The 20,906-nt window shown below is 32.7% G+C and overlaps 1 protein-coding gene across 1 annotated transcript; it reads left to right on the top strand.

Moving 5' to 3' along the window:
- The first annotated feature begins 3,919 nt into the window (after positions 1-3,919).
- LOC130826519 (uncharacterized) lies at positions 3,920-4,646 on the top strand. The gene is made up of 2 exons (XM_057692102.1): positions 3,920-4,306; positions 4,563-4,646. The coding sequence occupies exons 1-2, from the start codon at positions 3,920-3,922 to the stop codon at positions 4,644-4,646; spliced, it is 471 nt and encodes a 156-aa protein (XP_057548085.1).
- Positions 4,647-20,906: the final 16,260 nt, after the last annotated feature.

Genomic DNA, 20,906 nt, shown 5'->3' on the forward strand with positions numbered 1-20,906 from the left:
AGCTATGTTTCCAGGTGATCCTTAGTCCACGATTCCCACGCAATCAATAACCTGCAACATAAGAATGCAAGAAAAAAAAGGGAAAAACTCCCAAAATCAGGAAATTGAGTAATTCTAACTCCGTCCCTTAAAACGATTAAGTTTGAAAATGATTTAAGAAAAAAAAATATAATCAAATTGAAAATAATTTTACAAAATATATATAGCTGAGTTTAAAAGAAAGAAATTTGAGAAAAAAAAATATATAATATCACATAAACCAATTTATTACTTTGATATTTAATAATGGCAACCACATAATCAATTTTTAATTTGAGGGAATGAGAACGCCAGTAGGCCGAGGCTTTACCCCTATACCTACCCCATCAAGAGATCGTCACCGCAAATAATTCAAGGCCAGTAGAGTAGTCTCAGTTAACCCTAGTTTGCACACCCCTTCTACTTGGATCACAACAAATAGAAGGAAGACCAAACATCGTATCAAGTATCAGAGATAATAATACCTGTCGACAGCTGCACTAACCAAACAGGACAACCTGTTCATCACCTTTATACTTGGATCACAACAAATATAAGAGATTCATTTCCCTCATGTTACACTTTACGTGATTTAATATATTTTAATAATTAGTCGGGAGCACACAAACATATAATCAAACGTACATTATACATTTTATTTTTTAATCATAGGTTTTGCCAAGAAAAATATATCTCAAGAATATTCAATTGCAATATTAATATCATAATATTTTTCCTCCCAAATTCAATCGCATTTAAAATCATTATTAAAATAATAATATAACTTTCGTCAAAATAATAATATTATAAGTATTTCCCTTTCAAATTAAACCGTATCTAATTTCGTTATCAAGATAATAATATAAATTTTATCAAAATAGTAATTATAAATTCAAGTTTGACAAAATTAATAGTAGATATAATTTGAGAATATATAAAACATAATATCATACAAAATAATGTCATATAAAATCATGCATTCTATTTAGACACATTAATTATCACTTAGTACATAATATTAACGGGATAGTCCTAATTAGATGGACATTGTAAATTACCTTGTCACGCGATCCTAGACAACGTACGCTCCTAATAATCTCTGTCTACGAATCCGCTGTCTACACGAGAAAATAATATATCTCAATTTAATACCCCGATCAACCCATCGAAATAAATAAATTAAAAGACTCTATTTTTTGTTTTATATAATTTATTCAAAAAGGTTGTTTCAAAAATTTTGTTATAAATATTAAGAGTATTATAAATGATTTTTTAAAAGAAAAGGACAAAACTTAACATAATAAAATTAAAAGAAAAAAGAAAATAGATAACATTTTATAATAATTATAATAAGGTTGAAGGAATAAATAATAAAAAGAAATAAAATGGGTAAAAGAAAACCCATTGTATCACGCGGAAAGAAAGAAGAGGGAGGGAAGAAGAGAGAGAAGGAGAAAGGGAGAACGAAGAAGGTGCCGGCCGGCGGTGGCTCCGGTGGCCGCCATCGCACGCCGGTGGTATCCCGGTGACTGCCGTATCGCCGGAAAACTAAGGTCAGAAATTATTTTTTTATCAAATACAAAATGTGTAATTTGGATTGAAATTGGTAGAACAATATTATAAAGAGATGAAATTACATACCTTTAATATCAAAATCTTGCCTTTTCTTTGATTAAATTTTAAGCAATTGGAAGATGGAGGAAGAGTTTGTAGGAGAAAAAGGAAGTGAGAGTAATAAATTGAATGAAATTAAGGGTAATTGGTTTAATTTATAATAGTTATGTGAGGTTAGTTATAAGATTTAGAGGGAGAAGTAGGAAGTTATTTGCTAATGGGAAGTTATATTTTTTTTTAAAAAAAAATTTCTAAAATTTATTTATTTATTTATTTATTATTATTATTATTTTTTTTTTATTATTTTTTATTTATTTTTTTTTTTTTTTAAAAAACGGATGTTACACCTGCCTCCCAAGTTTGTCACTAGACAAGACTTGGATGCCTTTGTTGCATCCATTACCACCCAATTCAAATCTCTCCCATAAATAGTTCGAACTTTACCAACCGTTCAGCAAACTTCACAGCCAAATGTAGCCCAGCTTGCCCAAAGGCTTGTGAATGTTGTTCCTACTTTGAATATCAATCGCACCTCTGAACTTAAATGAGATTTTTCGGTTGAGGACATTAATTATAGTTAGGAAACAACTCAAGACTTGTGAAACACTACTAACCGAGTGTCAAAACAACTGACCCTAGGTAGTCACTAGCAGCGCCCGATCTCTACCCCGAATCCTAACCGAATTTCCAAGCAACCACTTAGCTAGGACCTTAGCAAGGTCCCTGAGAACTCAGGATTTGATGCCATGGATATCATCAACCGAAGGAAACAAAGAGAGGTAAAAGACGCTCATACTATACTCAACTCCAAAAGAAAAAATAAAGAATCTCAGTTGAAGGAAGAAGAATCGTATCACAACCCCCTCAAGCAAGAGGAGAAGTATGAAGGAGGGCCTTCATCAGTACCAGTGGTAATAAAAACATCCTAGTCAGCCAAAATATTATCTGTTCCTAACCGGATCAAAGTGAAAGTGCCTGTGGTCTAGACATTTGATAGATCTAATGATCCCGCTGTAACATCCGGTTATTAAAAAAAATATAAAAAAATTAAAGTCATAATAATAAATATTTAATATATTAATTAAGATTTTCCAATAAAATTGAATTGTAGTTTTGATAATATTATTCTTCTTTTTCTTTTCTCCCTTATCTGTTTCTTTCTCTATTTCAATCTAATACTTATTCTGTCATTAGCCATTTTTTACAGCAATTATTAGTTTATTCTTCTCCTTCATATTATTTTTCAAATATCTAGCCATTTTTTATCTATAATTATAAACAACAATTATACTTTAAATGTCGGATTCATAGACAAAGGTTCAAAGAGCGTATATTAATATTCTAGGGTCGTTTCATAAGGTAATTCTCAATGCCTATCTAATTAGGATTATCCCGTTAATATTATGTGCTAAGTGATAATGTGTTTAAATGATATTCATGATTTTTTTTTATGTTATACTTTAAATACATACTACTCACATTATATTATATCTAGTATTATTTATGTTATGAGTTTAATTTATACATAGTATTATTATTTTAAGAGTAATTTGCGAATAACAACCTTTAAGTTTAGGGCTTTTGCAAATTACAGCCTCGAAGTTTGTTTTTTACGAATTACTGCCACCAAAGTATCAAAGTCTACACCATTTAGGCCAATTGACCGTTGACCAACCCAAATGATGTTTGACCAGCCTATATGACCCTTGACTATCACGAATCACCTTTGACTTCTGTTGACCATCCGTAATCACATTTGACTTTCCTAATTACCTATAGTACCCTTGTGTTTTATCACTTTAACGTCGTTTTACCCATCAAAATGATATTTTTCCAAAAAACGGACATCGCAATTATCTTCATAAGGTATCTCTTTCGGAAATTCAATCGAAGACAAGTACTTATTCGCCTATTTCCCGACAAGTAGACAAAAAAAGATATTTAATATCGTTTTTACCCATCATAACGATATTTTTTTTCAAAAAAATTCATGATTATCCTGATGGGGTAACTCTTTTGAAAATTCAGTCGACATAAGTACTTATTCACCTATTTGCACGTAGACTAAAAAAGATATTTAACGTCGTTTTAGCCCATCATAACTCTTTTGGAAATCCAGTCAAAACAAGTACTTATTCACCCATTTCTCAACATGATGAACAATCAAGTAAAAATGATTCGCGAAAAGCTTAAGGCGGCACAGGATCAACATAAGTTCTATGCAGATCTTAAGAGAAGACTTGACGAGTTTGCCTTGGGGGATTATGTACTATTGAGAGTTTCCTAGATGAAAGGAGTGATGAGGTTTGGCACAAAGGGAAAGTTGAGCCCAAAATTTATGGGACCTTATGAAGTCACAGAGAGAGTGGAAAAAGTTGCTTATAGGCTTGCTTTGCCCAATGAGTTGAGTAAGGTTTATAATGTGTTTCACATTTCACAGTTGAAGCGATATGTTTTCGATACATCCCATATGCTAGATCCTAAGCCCTTAGACCTTGATGAGAACTTGTCTTACGAGGAAAAATACATTGAGATCTTGGATGCTAAGGTGCAAAATACAAGGAAAAAAGATATTAATTTGGTGAAAGTTCTATGGTCTAACCAACGCACTCAAAACGCAACTTGGAAATTAGAGGATTCCGTGCGTGAGAAATATCCACTCTTTTTTACTAAGGTTAGTTTAGTTACAGGGTCGTAACTTTACTTTTAAGAGGTGTAGAATGCGATAAATTTCGCACGTTTTCAAGCGTATTCTTATTTATATTGTGTACTATTACAATTATTGCATGCTTGCTGTTGAAAATTTGAATTCGATTACATATTTGAATGCAATGTTATGTGTCTAATGTAGTTAGTTGTTTTTAGAAAACAATGATAATGAAGTAATACGTGTGTGTTTTAATGACGATTAAAGTTATCTTTGATAATAGATTGACAGGCATGATGTGTCATATGGAGCCAACTTGAGAGGATTGGCTAGAAAATTTTCTTGTTTAGAGTCTTTTATGTTGTAGTTTCAAGGACAAAACTTCTTTTAAAGGGGTATGTACCACCCCGCAATTATTTAATGTCCGTAAAATAAAATAAATAAAAATTATTTTTGAAGATTATTCTTAACATATTGGTTATCAAATGTTTGTTTTAGTTATTATAATAAACTTTTTATAACAATTATTATACATTTGATTTAGTCATTTATTATTATTAAAATATATTAAAGTATGGGATAGAGTTAATTTTTATTCGGTCTTGTAGATAATACAACCAAGTCAAATATAGTTAAATTTTTAATTTTTCATACTCCCTCAGTTTACCCAATCTCACGTTTTCCTTTTCAAGAACACAGTAATTCATAACTCCCTTACATTTAGGGATGCAAACGGGGCGGGGCGGGGCGGGTATTGGCATTACCATCCCCATCCCTATCTGTTAAAGCAATCCCTATCCCCGCGGCGGGTATAATTTTTTTCCCTGTCCCCGCCCCGATGGGTTTGTACCTAATACCATCCCCGCCCCACCACCCATCTGGGTATCCATCCCCGTCTAATACCCATTTTACCCGCCCCACCACCCGTCAAATCCCCGCTTAATACCCATCTGTGCCACATATTTATATTCAATTATTTGGGCCTTAAAACCCATAAAACATATCCAACTCCAAAGTCTCAAACAAAAACACATCCAAAGTCTCAAACAATTACATATCCAAAGTCTCAATTCAAACAAACACATATTCGAAGTCTCAAACAAACGCATAACCAAAGTCTCAAACAAATATACATGTCTAAAACAAAAGTATTTCAAGTTTCAACATCAATTCAAAATCATCTAAAGTAATTCAATCCAGAATAATCTCATCACTATCAAATTTCATTTCGCATTCTTCTTCCAACTCTCCAACAATTTTAGCAAAATCATTGCCCTTGAATTCTCCACAATCTGCAAATACAAATGTTTTTATAACCAAAATTTATCAATGCATAAAACTTACACAATATTGATAGGATTAATGCTTACTTTTGAGGGCAGCCCAAATCCAATTTTGAGAACACATTAAAGCTTCAACGGCTTGAGGTAGTAGTCGACTACGATAAGGATCAAGAACTCTACCACTGTGCTAAAAGCTGATTCGGATGGAACCGCAGAAATAGGAATACTCAAAATATCCCGTGCTACTTGTTGAAGAACGGGATTTGTGCTTCCATTTGTTTTCCACCAATTTAGAATATCAAAATTATCTTCAAGTGGTATGTTAGCATTTTCCAAATATTTGTCCAAATCAGATTTTTCATAAGTTTGATTTTTGTCTCGCTCTAGAAATTGTGCAAACTCTTTCATATCAACATCATCACAAGAACTCCCACCACTTGCTAAATTGGAAGGTAGTTGCCTCTTACTTTGAGTATTCTCACTCCTAGACTCATATTCATCAACTAATCTCCTTATCAGAACCAGTCCAGAACACAACACTTTCCCTTATTCGATTAACTCCATCATACACTACATCATTTAAAACATCTTGAACAATTAGATTAAGTATATGTGCACAACAACGCATATGTAAGAACTCACCATCCAAAAGTAGAGAACCACATGGGAAAGAGTCCTTTATGATGTCCATCATAGCATCATTAGTCGTACAATTATCTACTGTGATAGATGTCAATCTCAAATCCAAGTTCCATGATTGAATGCATTGTTTTAATGCATCGGCAAGAACCTTGGCATTATGTGGGGTAGGGACATAAAGAAACCTAGTCAAAAAAAATAATTGCATCAGAAGTAAATAGGTAAGTAAAGTATGTTAGCACAAGTACAATTAGTAGTTGATAGTAATACCTTATGATTCGACTTTGCAACTTCCACGCATTATCAATGAAATGTGAAGTGACTGCCATATAGCCTTTCCTTTGATTACTTGCAGTCCACATGTCCGCAGTTAATGAAATTCGACTTTTGACTTTCCTCAACAAAGCTAGAATATTGTCCTTCTCATCCTCATATCTCTTCATTATATCCTTCCTAGTAGTGGTACGACACGGTACTTTAAAACCAGGTTGTAAAGTCTTAGAGTACTTCCTGAAGCCATAGTGCTCAACCATGCTAATGGGGTACTCATGCAATATAATCATCTTGGCCAAGTCCTTTCTTACATCTTCTTGAAAAAATGCATAAGGAGCCAAAGTCAAAGAATCACTACTACCATTCACATTATGTTGTGTACCGAATAATCTTGTTTGCCGAAGATCTTGACATATTCGCTTTCGACAACTTTGAATGTGGTCCTTCAAATGATAAGTTCCCGCCTTTGCACCGGCGGAAAGTAGCTTATTACAATGATTGCACTCAGCCTTCTCTACCCCACCAACTCTCTTTCTCTTGAAATCATTCCAAACCGCCGAAGTGTGCTTACTTGTTATAGGTAACACGTTAGGATCGGAAACAACATGTGCTGGACTTTCATACTCATCGACGCTAATAGGAGTACAACTTGCAGTAGTTGATGGGTTTGAAGCCATATTTATCTAACAAGTAAGATAAAAGGATGTTTATACATACACCAACACTCTTATTTCAATGAGCTGGATGAATTAAGAATATGACTAGCCAACACGAAATCTGAAAACAAATTCTATAACAAAGTCAATGATACTAGAAACAATATCAAGCAAGCTCATTAATTAAATAAAGACTAACAGATAGAAGCAGCATAGTTTCTACGAAGTGATGTCTAGACATCCATTAATGCTTTATTTAGGTTCTTCTACATTTCTGAAATTAAATTATTTTTACAAGAAAATCCATCCCCTCCACTGAATACCAACCCAACTAGCATTTCAGACACAAAAAACTCGCAAAACCGCGATCACAAAATTCACCATTTTTTTCAATTAAACCCTGCTCTATGTAAGATGAACAATCCGATATTCATACCAACAGATACAAACTCAAAACCTTTGCAAACTTCCAGACACGAAAACAACAATTCAAGACAAAAATAAAATAAACAAAAAGCAAGGACTTGAGTGTATAAAAAAAACAGAGAAACAAGATTCATACCACATACAGCAAAGTCACTGTAGAAGAAGCAAGATGACGACAGAAAGATTGAAGAAGATGGGAGTCTATTTCAAGAAGAAGATGATTGCAGGCTGCAGCAGTGAAGATTGAAGAAGTAGCAATTAGCAAATGACGGCCAGCAGTGAAGAAGACGGGATTTCAAAGGCCCAAAGTAGATTTAGGGTTTTGAAAATTTTTTTTAAACAATATAAACCGGGGTTTTTTTAAATTTTTAAAAAAATTTGAAAATAAATTCAAGCTTTTCAGAAATTTCAAAATAAATTTTTAAAAAAATTTGTACATTTCTTGAGGCAGGGCGGGGCGGGGATAGGGCGGGTATCACCTAAAACCCATCCCCATCCCCATCCCCGCGGTGGGTATGAATTTTATACCCGTACCCGCCCCATGACCCATCAAACCAGGACCCATCGGGGGATGGGGCGGGTCTCCTATTAGACCCGCCCCGCCTGCATCCCTACTTACATTGCCTTCTTTTTTAACCTTCTTCTACTCTCAATCTCTTTCTTCCTTAACCCCTCTCTCCTAAAGACAACCACCGCCCTAGCCAGTGGCTGCAGCCGCCAGCCGCACGCCCACCAGCCAGTCGCTAGCAGTCTAGTCTAGCCGTAGCACGTCACCACCAGCCGCTTACTGTCCCCGCACGCCTCTTCTCTCTTCTTCCTCAATTTTTGTGAGCACTCCATTCTTATTTAAACTAGTGCTTTTAATTAAAAACTTTTGGGTAAATTCGTGAATCTTATTTAAATTAGTTTATATCTTGATAGAATTTGTAATGGATAAGTGTTAGAATTGTGATTTGAATATAAATAAGTTAGGGTTTGTATTAGGGATGAATATAAAAGTGGTATGTACTACTTTTATGCATTATCGTTATATTGTGATATTGGGACAAATTTATAGAAACCTTTGATTAGTTTTATCTTTAATAAATAATGGTGGTTTTGATGATTAAAAATAGTTAGGATTGTTCGTCACTTTTAATATATGTAAATGTAATTTTATTATGCTAATAGTGGTAAATATGATTATTATTGTTGGTTTGGAGGTAATAAAAAAATTACAATTAAATATTATTGTGTTATGTGTCGCTTACGGTGATTAGTTGTAGTAGATGGTTATGGTGGATACTTTTTTGATTTTTAATGGCCAAGGTTAGTTTGTTCAATAGTTATCCCAAGTTATGTTATATGTATAAGTCATAGAAAATTAGTGTTATGAGTTGTCTAAACTACTAATTATTTTTTTATTCCTTGGCACTTCAAATTTACCTTGAGGAATGTATTAAATGTGATTAAAAGTCATTATCATCATGAATTGAATCATTCAAATCGAGTGTAATACACTACATTATGCAATTTAAGTCAACATAATCGCGTTTTATTGCAAAAGTGTATGAACAAAATCTTTTCTCCTTGAACATGCCTTGCTTTAGAATTGAATGGAAACTAATGTTATGGTTAGATTGATTGATGGTATAATTCATGAGTAAACATGTTGTGTGTATAGTTAGAATGCATATTCATATGAGTTGTGAGTTATAAGGATGGTAGTGGCGTACTTCATAGAGCAAGTAGCTCCTAAATGAAATCAAGTAAACTTATTACTTATACTTTAAACGTGTATAGGTGTCCGGTTCATAAGATGAGTGTAAGAACCTTTTTTGAAGTATCTTGGAGTTACAGGGAAGTACAAGCAGTAGCTAACTTTTGCATGCATCTTCAATATGTTTTCTTTGCGTAAAAATATTGTATCCCTTATGTTGACTATGATTTGCTACTAAACATTATTAAGTTTTTGTTTCATGTGTGGATTGGTATGTAAAGATGGTAGAGAATGGGTTTTGATGTCGTGAGAGTAGAATGTTGAACTATATGAGATGGAATGAGAATTATTTCCTTATTGATAGGTTGTGAATTATGTTTTATGAATGAGAATGAGTCCCTTATTGATGAGATATTAAGTTTTTTGTTTATTGTGACTCCACTAGATTGGTGCCCCAGTTGGTTTAGTTTACAGAGGCATGGATCATCTGTGTATAGTCGTTGTATGGGGATATGATCATACTTTGCCATTGGGCGTCGACATGGTCGTCACCGCCCTTGGTCGATGTGTTGCCATGTGGGTCTTGCAAAATCCAATATGGTGGCCTCTTGTCACATACGAGAATATATGAAATCAAAGAAGAGATGAAAACGGTGAAGGCATTGAGAAGTACATTGAAATGAGAAGTAGTTAGAACTGATACTTACACATTGAAATGTCTCCTTTATCTTGTGATTGTTATGTTGATATTGATTATTGGTTATATGTATAACATGTTGTTAGTTATTGACGTGTACTATTAGTTTTCATTGTTGATGGCTCGTCTTTGATAGCCCTGCTATGACGCGTTGGTCTATGATCTTACGTTGAGCAGCAGGGATATCATAGATATATCTTACAAGTGATAGAGCTTCTTTGCATTGCATACGAGGGGAAATGAGTGAGAACCTTGAAGTGTGCAATATTCTTATTGTTATTGACAGTTTCTTTTCATTGGAATTGTTTAAGTTTTGGGTTTGAGACACATGTCCTCTATTTGGTGTAATTTTATTTCCACTGCAAAGATTTAGTTTGAATAACTTTTGATATTTCGTTATTTTAGCTTGAATGACTTCTAAAGTTTGGTTATTTTTGAAAACCCAAGTGTTTATGTGGGAACCAGGATCCATGCTTAGCATGTCGACTGAGGATTAGGTGATGATCATTCCACCGTAATATTTGGTACAAGGCCGATGATGGCTCTTCTTTGTTATGTTTCATTGATCTTTTGTTTTCTTTTAGTATGTCCAACTTTGGGGCAGATGTTGTCGAAATTTACTCACAATCTTATTTGGAAGTTTTTCAATTCCTACTTTAATTAAACCATTAAATTTTTTCTTTTCCTTTTTATTATTTATTTTATATTTTATACTTTAATGTAACATCGAAATTTTTGTCGTTTCCTTGCGGTTTTGGTTTTGTATACAGGGTTTGAAATTCTAGGGTGTTACAGCCATACCTTCAAGTGCCAAGATCCAACCCCAACCTACCCTATCCATCTACACAACCACTACTGAATATCGCTCGAAATCATGATTATCTATCCTCTCAAGTAAGCTCTCTTGCTCAATGAAACCAAACTCTCTCAAATCAATCAAACCTTGTTACTCAAATGCAACAAATTCAAGCACAACAGAAGTTGTTTGAATCCTAGCTTGCTCAGATGACCTACCCACCTCCACCCTTCCTATTCCCACTGAACCCATCCATCTAACCCCCATCACCAGGCACCCCAAACTCCAACCCTAACCATCACACTTGCAAAGCGATCATTCTTAGATCAAGGACTTCATACACCTCTCTTGTTAAGGCTCCAAGGGTGATATTGGGGAGAGTTCTTCGACGAGTCATGATCTTCAAGTTGAAATTGAGCATAGAGATGATCTTGAGGGGAGAGAAGAGAAGAAGGTGAGAAGAACGAAGAAGTTGGGGAAAAGAATGATGAGGTTGAAGAGGAAGAAAAAGAGAGAAAAAGAAGGATGAAGAAGAGAGAAATTGCAAGAGGAGAAATTCAAGTACGAAGAAAACTGGTGCATCACATGCTCCATCGCTACCCTTTCCTTACAAATCGGTGGAGAAAAAATTGCAAGCAACATTTCAAAAGTTCTTACGGCTCGTTTGGTTAGTGGTACTAAATGGTGGTAATGAGAATGAATTATAGTGTAAAATTTTATCAAAAGTTCCATATTATTCCCATGGTAATGAAACTTTGATCACAAAAATGGTTTTTTTATACAAATTTCCATTACTACCTAATACCACCTCTCCCAATGGTGATGTCTTGGAATGGATTTTATGAAGAAAATGAGATAATTAAAGTTGGACAAGCAGGACCATCAAGGTAACCAATAGATTTTTCAACCAAAATTACACTAGTTTTTCATTTCCATTACCACCGTTTATTACCACCTACAAAACGGGCCATTAGTCCACTCCTACAATAGGTATGGTTTTGGCCGAATGTGTCTTTCATTCGGGGCTTCCAGCAGCACTTGGCAACAGGGTACATTCCATCAACTCATTCGACCAAATTTGGCAAACCATTCGATAGAGCAGAGCTCATTCGACCGAATGGGCTTCCCATTCGCTCTTTTCAACATGTTTCGAGAGCAGAATGTTTTGAATAGCTTAGATTGTGTTACATTCGACCGAATTCTTGGGGAATTCGTCCAAATGAGCAATGCTTTCAATATTGTTGCATCTTCAAGTATCAGCCATGCTTCCGAACTTTGCGGGGTCTTTGGGAATGACAAGGAATGCGTGCCAAAGCTCCATTATGTGTGTCCAACCTTTGATAAGAGTGTCTAAGCCTCGAACACATCGCAACTGACCTTGAATATTTGAAAATACCTGAAATGACCTTAAAACAACTCGAAGACAAGATCAAGGTAAAATTAAGTGTAAAGAGCATAATACTAATCTAAAACCGCGAGGCTTGACACTACAATGAGGTCGTAAACATACTCTAAAACGAGCACATCAACTTCCCCTAAGGAAAACATTTTCTAGTCCCTAGCAAATGAACTAGCAGGGCAACATGAAAGCACAAGGCAAAACAACACTAAAGCAAATAAAAAGCAAGGTGAACGAAAAACAAGACAATGTAAGCTGTGTACACACAAAAATCTTCCCTAGCTATGAGTGTGCAAGTACAATTGGCTCAGAAGAGCATAATAAAAACAACAACAACAACGCTTTTCACAGACTCGGGATCACTAGACAAGCTACAATACAGGCCATGCCACTCACTACCTAAAGAGGTCACAAGTTTACACTCTCCATGTTATTTTCCAAAAGATGTGGGCAATATCTAATAACGCTCATGTGTTTAATTTGGGATGTGTTTCGCTCAAATCCGACTAAAGATGAGTCGGGAATCAAACACCAAATAGGGAGAAGTCTTGAAAATTGTATCTTATTTACTCTCCAGCACAGAACTTACTTATCCGACCAATAACTACCACTTCCAACAATAATACCAACCCAAAAGCCTCAAATAAAGCACCAATGAACTCTAACATAATGAACAAACTTGCTTTATTCACAAAAAAATTTTTTGTTTTTATGACATTTTCTTTTCTTTTTGTGTTTGTTCATGATCATTTTTCTTTGAATACTCAATCCCTTTCTTTTAGTGATTTCCTCCCTCGATGAATATATATATAGATCTCTTTAAAGAACACAAGAGGAAAAGGGAGAAACAACTAAGAAAAATATGATATATAGAGTCATAACAGACAAACAACCACTATGCTAACCAAAAGCCTACACCACAATGTAATACATATAAACACCACCATAATTGTTTATCCTCTAGGTAAAGAGAGATAACATTTGGCTCATGTGGAATTAAATAGTAAGACTACAAAAAAAAAAAAAAGATAAAGGCCCAAACTTGGCTTAATCTAAAGTCAATCATTGTACATGGTAGGCAATCTGGCTATGTAGCTATAACTATCAAACGTGTTATCATCCTTACCCTTTAGAAAAGTAGACTATGTTGGAGGAGAATAGACTTAATTCTTAAGAATTCCTAACTCGCACTCAATGACATAGGACTCGCAATGGACTCTTAAAAGGTTCAATCCTAATCGGTTAGTTGAAATGCACCTCAATTGGTACTCATCTAAGCCACAAACTAAGCAAGCCCAGATCCCCAACTCAAACTGAAAAAGGAAACAAAGAAATCATACATGTTGCTTGGTGACTCATGACTCTCCACTAAGCAGCATTGGCAAAGGTAAGCAAACTGGGACCGGGGTCATCTGGAGGTGTTTTATTATGTGAGGCTCCCCCAAGCCAGGATGCACCCATTTTTCGCTTTGTGGTTTTTTTTTTTTTCTTTTTCTTGCCCTTTTCTTTTGGAGGCATGTATGACAGTACTCTCGGGATCAACATTATCTTCATTCATCAAAACAATCTCCTTCTCAACCTCAGTATAAACATTCTTCATTTTTTTTCTCACCATCATCAAACTCCTCATTAAACACCAGGGCAACAAAGACATCACACACCCTTAATCTTCTCATCAGCCATACCTTCAACCACCTCAAAGGAACAAATTTACTCGAACATAGGCTTCTTGGAGGACTTGGAGAAAACAAAAACAACCTTCTCATGGGCTATCTAGATAGTGATGGTCTCAGCTTTGTAATCAATAAGGACGCCCAAAGTCATCAGAGCATCTCTTCCTAAAATAAGGAGAGTGTAAGGATCCTCCGCCATATCTAGCACCACAAAATCATATCATCAAACATAAACCTTTGTATATATTAAGGCATCACTAACATGTATGAAATGTATCTTTTCAAAACGTAGTTAAAATTCAATAAGATTTTTGAAGGAAATCACTAAAACATTTCATTTCAATCCTTCTTAAGTAAAGTATAACTTAAAAGAGTTTTAAAATTCGTTCAAAAGAACAAAAATATAGTTCACAAGTTATAAACTATAAAAGTTAAACTCGTTTTATAATATGAGACTATACATTATTGGTATAATTATAATTTGGTGATAAAAGTCTATTTTTTTTCAAATTAAATTATCGATATAATCTTTTAATAAATAAACAATTTCTATTAATTTGACAAATTAGTAAATAATTAATAATTATTTTTACAAAATTATACAAAAGTTCCAAAAGTCATCTAACATGTTTATTAGGGCATTTAAACTTATAAATGTTATGCATTGCATTTCAATATTTTGTATAGGCATTTTATCAATAAATAAAATAAAATAGGTTTAAAATTATTTGAGTCCGAAAAATATAATATAAAAATTCTATGATGTTCCAGGAACTATTTTAAGGAGTATAAAATTTTAAATAACCATTAAAAATTGTTTGGGTATTTTTAATAATTAATGTTGTTATTTTACCGATAAAAATAGAATTTATTTAATTCCATTATGGTCCCCAAAATCAATACAAATTTTCTAAAATTATCTACTGTTTATATAAGTGCCTAAAAAATTTTCATGTCCAAATTACGTTATTTAATATTTATTTAATATTTTACCATTGTTTAGCTAATCAATTATTAATAACCGAGTGAAAATTATTAAGGTCTTTAAATGTCAGTGAAACGTTCTCAAAATTTTATCATACTTTGTTTCTATTCATATGCGTATTAAATAAAAAGTTCTAGTCCATATGTGTTTATTTGGTAATTAATTTATATTTTAATATTTTCTAATCTACCGATAAACAATTAAACGGTTACTCAAAAATCGTGGAAAATTCCAACCTAATTATATTTTGGCCAAATATTTTTGGAAACATTATAATATGCTTTTATTAATTATTTTTGGTTATCAAGAGTTTATCTAATACCATTTTTCATAATAAAAGTATTTAACACCTTCAAATCCAATGAAGCGTCATTTTAATGAATAAATTTTAGGAAAATATCCAAGAAATTTCTTTAATATACAGCTATAGCAAATTACTTTTAAAATGTATATTGAAGGTATTCCAAGCTTATATAATCAATTCCATCACAATTAGTTTCACAAAGTATTGTTAAACATGTCTTTAAACATACAATAATTCATATAATCAACATGCATGATGCCCACAATAATAATACATGTAAAAATTTAAAATTATTATTTTTATATTATTTTCCAGATTCAAGAACTCTTTGGATTTTTTATTTTTAAAAACAAGTTTATATACAATCTTTCCCAGCTTTTCTTAAATACTTTAGAATCACCCCACGTGACATATCTCGATCCTTAACTCCAAAAGTACTCATTAAACTTCGGTCCAACTTCTTTAGAACTAAAATTCAACTCCTTCGTTATTAATATTTTCAAAGAACCCAAAAATAGCATTATATTCAGTTCCTTTTATATAACTTAATGACTTTTCAATTCTAACTTTAAGATTGTTAAATTTACTAAACCTTTGATATTTTGTCACTTTGGATATGGATTAATGTTGAGCGACACTTGTTGAACAAGTCTTACTACTTGAGAGGCTTTTTTAGCTAGGAAATAAAAATAGGAGATTGTAAGTTAATGGAAGAAAAATGTTTCAAATTTCCTTCTTTTGACCCAAATTTCTAGGCCTTCTTAGGAGATTATTTTTCTTAGTTTTTATGATGAAATACCCATTTTATATTAATCTTAGTATATAGAAAGATTTCATGTAAAAAGAACTATACATAAACAAGATTAACAAAACAAGTGAAATAAAGAAATGAACATAACTTACTCTATTCTTGGTAGGTTTCTTCAAGTTTGGTGTCTTTGAAAAGCTCTTGAAATGAAGACTATTTTTATGGAAGAATGAGTTTATAAACATAAATTTTCAGAAGTTTTAGATGAATTTTTGAAGACGATTTGATGAGAAAAAAATATGTTTTAGTAGTTGAAACTTTGAAGGATTATAGTGTTTGTTCTTCGATGAATTTGGGAGCAACGTATTTGTGTTTGTGGCTAGATGGAATGGCAAATTAGCTACTCTTTTGGCTTCTTATTTTAGCCTTTACATGGTTGTAATGAAGCACTATCTATATTAGTACAAAAGGGATTTTGGCAAGAGTGTGTAGTCTGTGTATGTAAGTAAACAAAGAGCTAAAAAGGGGTAGGGGACAGCCATTTGGTGCTGATTCGAGGTGATTTTCATCCTAAAATTGGTCTATTATGGTGTAATAAAGGTTTATCTAAGATAGTTTAAACTTTGGGTGAAAATTATTGTACATGTAACAAGTTATGTAACTTGTACTTCATGTTTAAAAATCACTTGTATATTTATATAAAATATTTAATTTATTGCCAACATAGGTAAATAAAGTTTTCAAGTAAGTATTATTATTATCCCACAATGTTATGGGTAGTTGCTCATCTTTAAGTTTTACTTCCAAAGTTTACGTTACTTGCAATTTATAACTACGTTACGAATTATCAAGTTTCTATCATCGTAGAAAATTATTCAAATTACTACCATCACTAATTAAAATAAATTTAGACGTCATATTCGTAATTAAAATGAGATTAATTACTTGGACTATTTTATATGCAAACAAATAAAAACTACAAGAAATGTATACTTTATTCGAATAATTAAAGTAATATAATGAATTGAATGTTAACATGAGACAGATTAAAAGAAACATTAAATGAAGAACTATAAACTATCGATAGTTGAGAAAAGGGTTTTAAATACTAAACACTTGATTATAAAAGTTTATAATTAAGAATGAAACAATATTGTCAAAGGAATCAATTTAAGTTATGAATAAAAAACTGAGAAAATTGAATAATGTTCTTGAATCATGATTAAAAGACATAAACTGAGAGAATTACAAGAAATCAAAGAATATCACAAAAGGCAATAAGAAAAGTTCAAGATCGGTGTCGTAACGGACCTAGCTACTAACTTTATAAATTTTTGTCATAAAGCGGGCAACTCTCAGATGAAAAGTACTAGTCTCAAAGTGGTGACATTGTTTGTGACCCGAGGTGAGAGTGTGCGATCTAATCATTTTCCTGAGGTGGCATGCTGATAAGGTGAGATTGGCTTGGCACGCTTATAGGCGCTAAACTTTTAGGGTGACCACCTCGGAACCTCTACAATCAAGTAAACAATTACCAGAGGAGTTAAGTTATTAATAAAACACAAAGAAAGCTCAAATGAACTTTAATTTATATAAATAAAGTTATTAAAAATTAAGCTATATTAAATATATACTCAGCATAAGATCACTATGTGACTTTATTCTTTGAACTTGTTCCAGTAAAGAACTTATTTTGAAATTGAAGAAGTCAACAACAACTGAAAGCGCAAGAATAGTAATCAAGTATCATTCAGAGATATAAAAAAAGGTAAGTTAATTAAACTTATATTTATTTTAAAGTTTAGTACTTTTATTAATTCTTTAATGAAAACGAATCCACCCAATAACGTAATTTGGGCTTTATATGTTTGGCAATCGTTCCAATGGTTGGTTGTTATTGATATTGTTGTTTTATACTTATAGGGTGACTTAAGTCATAAAAATTTTTTTAGAATATCAAATTTACAAATAAAACTAGGTCATTTTTTCTACAGAAAATTATGCAGTTATAGTTATATTTAACTCTACTTATAATGTAGTTTCTTTAACATTTTAAATATTCTATACTCTAATAATTAAATTCATAAGAAGTCGTTGTTTAGATGATAATATAGTCAGTTGAATATTTGATTATAGTATTGAAGTAGCAGCTCGGTTAAGTATTACACATCTACATTAAGTCTAAATAATTTAGTTTAAGTAGCTCGTTAATTTGATATTGTTACAAGTAAAGCTATTTCAAAATGGTTTGAAGTTCAAACTTGAAATTGACCCTATCTTTTACGTTCCAACTTAGAATAGTTGTAATTTACTCTTGTCAGAGACTATTACTCAATGAAATGACTCCAAAATAAGAAGTCAATATTCTCATAATTTGAATTAATTGAGCTATTTAAACCATGTGTGGGGCACATTTTATGGTAAGACTATCTCATATAAGAGTTAGTGAACACAAACTCTCAAATCAGACGGTCTCACGTTGAGATCAACTACATTGGGTTAACCTATGTACGCGTAGTGTCTTAATGAGATCAATTATAATCTTAAGTTGATCACTCGTAGTTTTAAGTGATCACCTTTTATAGTCTTAGAGAGATTACTTATAATAATCAAGTGATCATTAAAATGATTGATTAAAAATGAGTTAATTATATGGGCTCGTCTCATGTTGAAATGGTCTCTTACAAGCCTTACTAATTTGTAAACATAAATTCTTGTATAAGACTCTAGACTTAGTCAGAGACGGGAACAGCAACAAGAGGGAGGGGGGGTGAATTGTTGTTGTTACGAGTTTAAGCGTTTTTGCCCTTTTTTGCGGAATTAAATAAAATAAATAAAGCTTAAACTTAGAGCGAAATAACAAAAGAGACAAACGATTTTTACGTGGAAACCTTCTAGGCCTAAATAGAAGGAAAAACCACGACCCCATGGGATTTCTAAATTCTCCACTATGTTTAAGGCAACTCGTTACAATTACATTAAACATCTTACTTCACTTGAAGCGCATCAACTAGGCCAACTTCTCTCTCAAATTGCTTCACTCAAAGCAACAAACTTAGCTTCACTAAAAGCTAAACTCCACACTAGCTTCACTAAAAGCTATCTATTTCCCCCTTAGATTCACCCAAGTCTAATTACAAATATCACTCAAAATCCCTTACAAAAGGATAAAAATTCTCTAAAAATAAAATCAATAAGTTGCACAAGAAAATATTATAAATTAATTGGCATTTTTTAAACAAAATTTTCTTGTAAAAATTCTCCCAAAATTACGTATGATTTAATAGCTCATACTAAGGCAAGTTTTGAAGAACAACTGAGTCCCACTATTTAGAGTCAATTTCCCTAATAAAAAGGAATATTCCAACCATTATTCCTTATCCAAAATAATAATGGGAATAATGTGGATTTAAACCAACAAACGGTTATCTCCTTAAAATAGGCATAAAACTTGATTAAATCAAGTACACGGTTATAATAACAATAACCGTTGTTCCCATTTACTAATAATAGGTTCTATTCCCTTAAGCAGCAGTTCCCTTATCAGCAGTTTCTTCAACAGCAATTCCTGTTCTAGTAATAACTGCTGGAACTTTATGCTAATTATAGAAACGGTTAGGCTTACTAAAAATAGGGACGGTTACTTACTGACTAATTATAGAGAACGGTTATCTTAGGCTATTAGAAGAGAAAACGGCTGTTATACCTATATTTAGTAAATTCCATTATTTACTAAATATAAGTCCAAAAAAGAGTTTTTAATTAAAAACGTTGGTTCTTAAAAAAAAAACTTTGCCAATTAATTTTAATAAATTATAATTGCAACAAATTAACTTTATTTAATACATTAACTAAAAATAATAATTAAAAATAAATAACCAGAATTTCCAGTTAACGTAGGCTGACTTCAGCTCAGGGAGAGTGCACTGTCTCTGAATTCCAGTTTTGCTAGAACATCCAACTTGGGAACAGTAGATCTGCTGTCTCCATTTTACATCCCAAGCGATATATTTTCCTAACATCCTTTGAATCCTTTCGACATGTATGTTTCCATAAACCAAGTCATAAGTGCTATCTACGATCATAATCAAGATCGGATATCAACCTGCACACAATCTCTAAAGACATAATTGCATAAATAAAGTGTAGTCATCATCAAAACTCAAGAGGTCCAACAAAGACTATCTTATTATGAGCAGCATCCCATGCATGAGTTAAAAGGAGCAGCTAATATATAACATCATATGGACTTTTTATTTTGTGTTTGTCTCATTAAGAGACGAACTCTCATAAGAGTAGCTCATTTCTAAAACAGTTGACTTATAAAATGTCATATTTGGGGCCACTAGCAAGCCCAAAAAGCCCAGAGATTTGGCCAAAAAAAATTCACAAAAACTCGAACGAGACGGTCTCAATTTGAGTCGGCCCAATTCACGCGTATAATAACATTTAATTTTCTGGGTATTTATCAATTTTAACATTAAAAGTATGAATTTTTAAAATTGATACCTTTAAGGTTAAAATTGATACCTTTAAGATCAAAATTGAAAAAATGTCCAGAAAATAAAAAAAAATACCCAGGTTATTACGCACGCGAATTAAGCCAGTTCAAATTCATGATCTCATTATGAGGCTGTGTCGTCCAAGAACATCTAAAACAAAATTAGAAAATTTGAAGTTCTTAAGCAAAAAAAAAAAATTAATCAAATAAACCAAGTTTTAAAAATTTCCAAAAGTAAGCGTGAAAATCTCAAACCTATGGTTTGGAGCTGTAGCCATAAAAGACAAAATAGCTGTTCGCAGTTACTAACTGCAAACAACTATTTTGTCTTTCATGACTGTTCGCAGTTAGTAACTGCGAATAGCCCTGATCCGCAAATACGCAGATCAGTTTCATTTTTTCGCATTTTTACCCATTTCTCAAAACCCTAACTTCATTCGACATTCTCCCTCCAAAACCATTGATTCAATCCATCAATTCTTGCATTCCTCTGTCAATTTGGCACTTCAAAATTAGTGTGGGATACTCTAGCTTGCTCAAAGGTAAAT

This window comes from Amaranthus tricolor, chromosome 11, assembly GCF_026212465.1.
Source record: "Amaranthus tricolor cultivar Red isolate AtriRed21 chromosome 11, ASM2621246v1, whole genome shotgun sequence".
NCBI lineage: Eukaryota > Viridiplantae > Streptophyta > Magnoliopsida > Caryophyllales > Amaranthaceae > Amaranthus > Amaranthus tricolor.

What these genes read in the sequence shown, in the direction of transcription:
- LOC130826519 (XM_057692102.1), top strand. Translation starts at nt 3,920, where the DNA reads ATGAAAGGAGTGATGAGGTTTGGCACAAAGGGAAAGTTGAGCCCAAAA. An exon ending in ATCCACTCTTTTTTACTAAG is followed by an intron (nt 4,307 to 4,562) that starts GTTAGTTTAGTT and finishes CTTTGATAATAG; the next exon opens with ATTGACAGGCATGATGTGTC.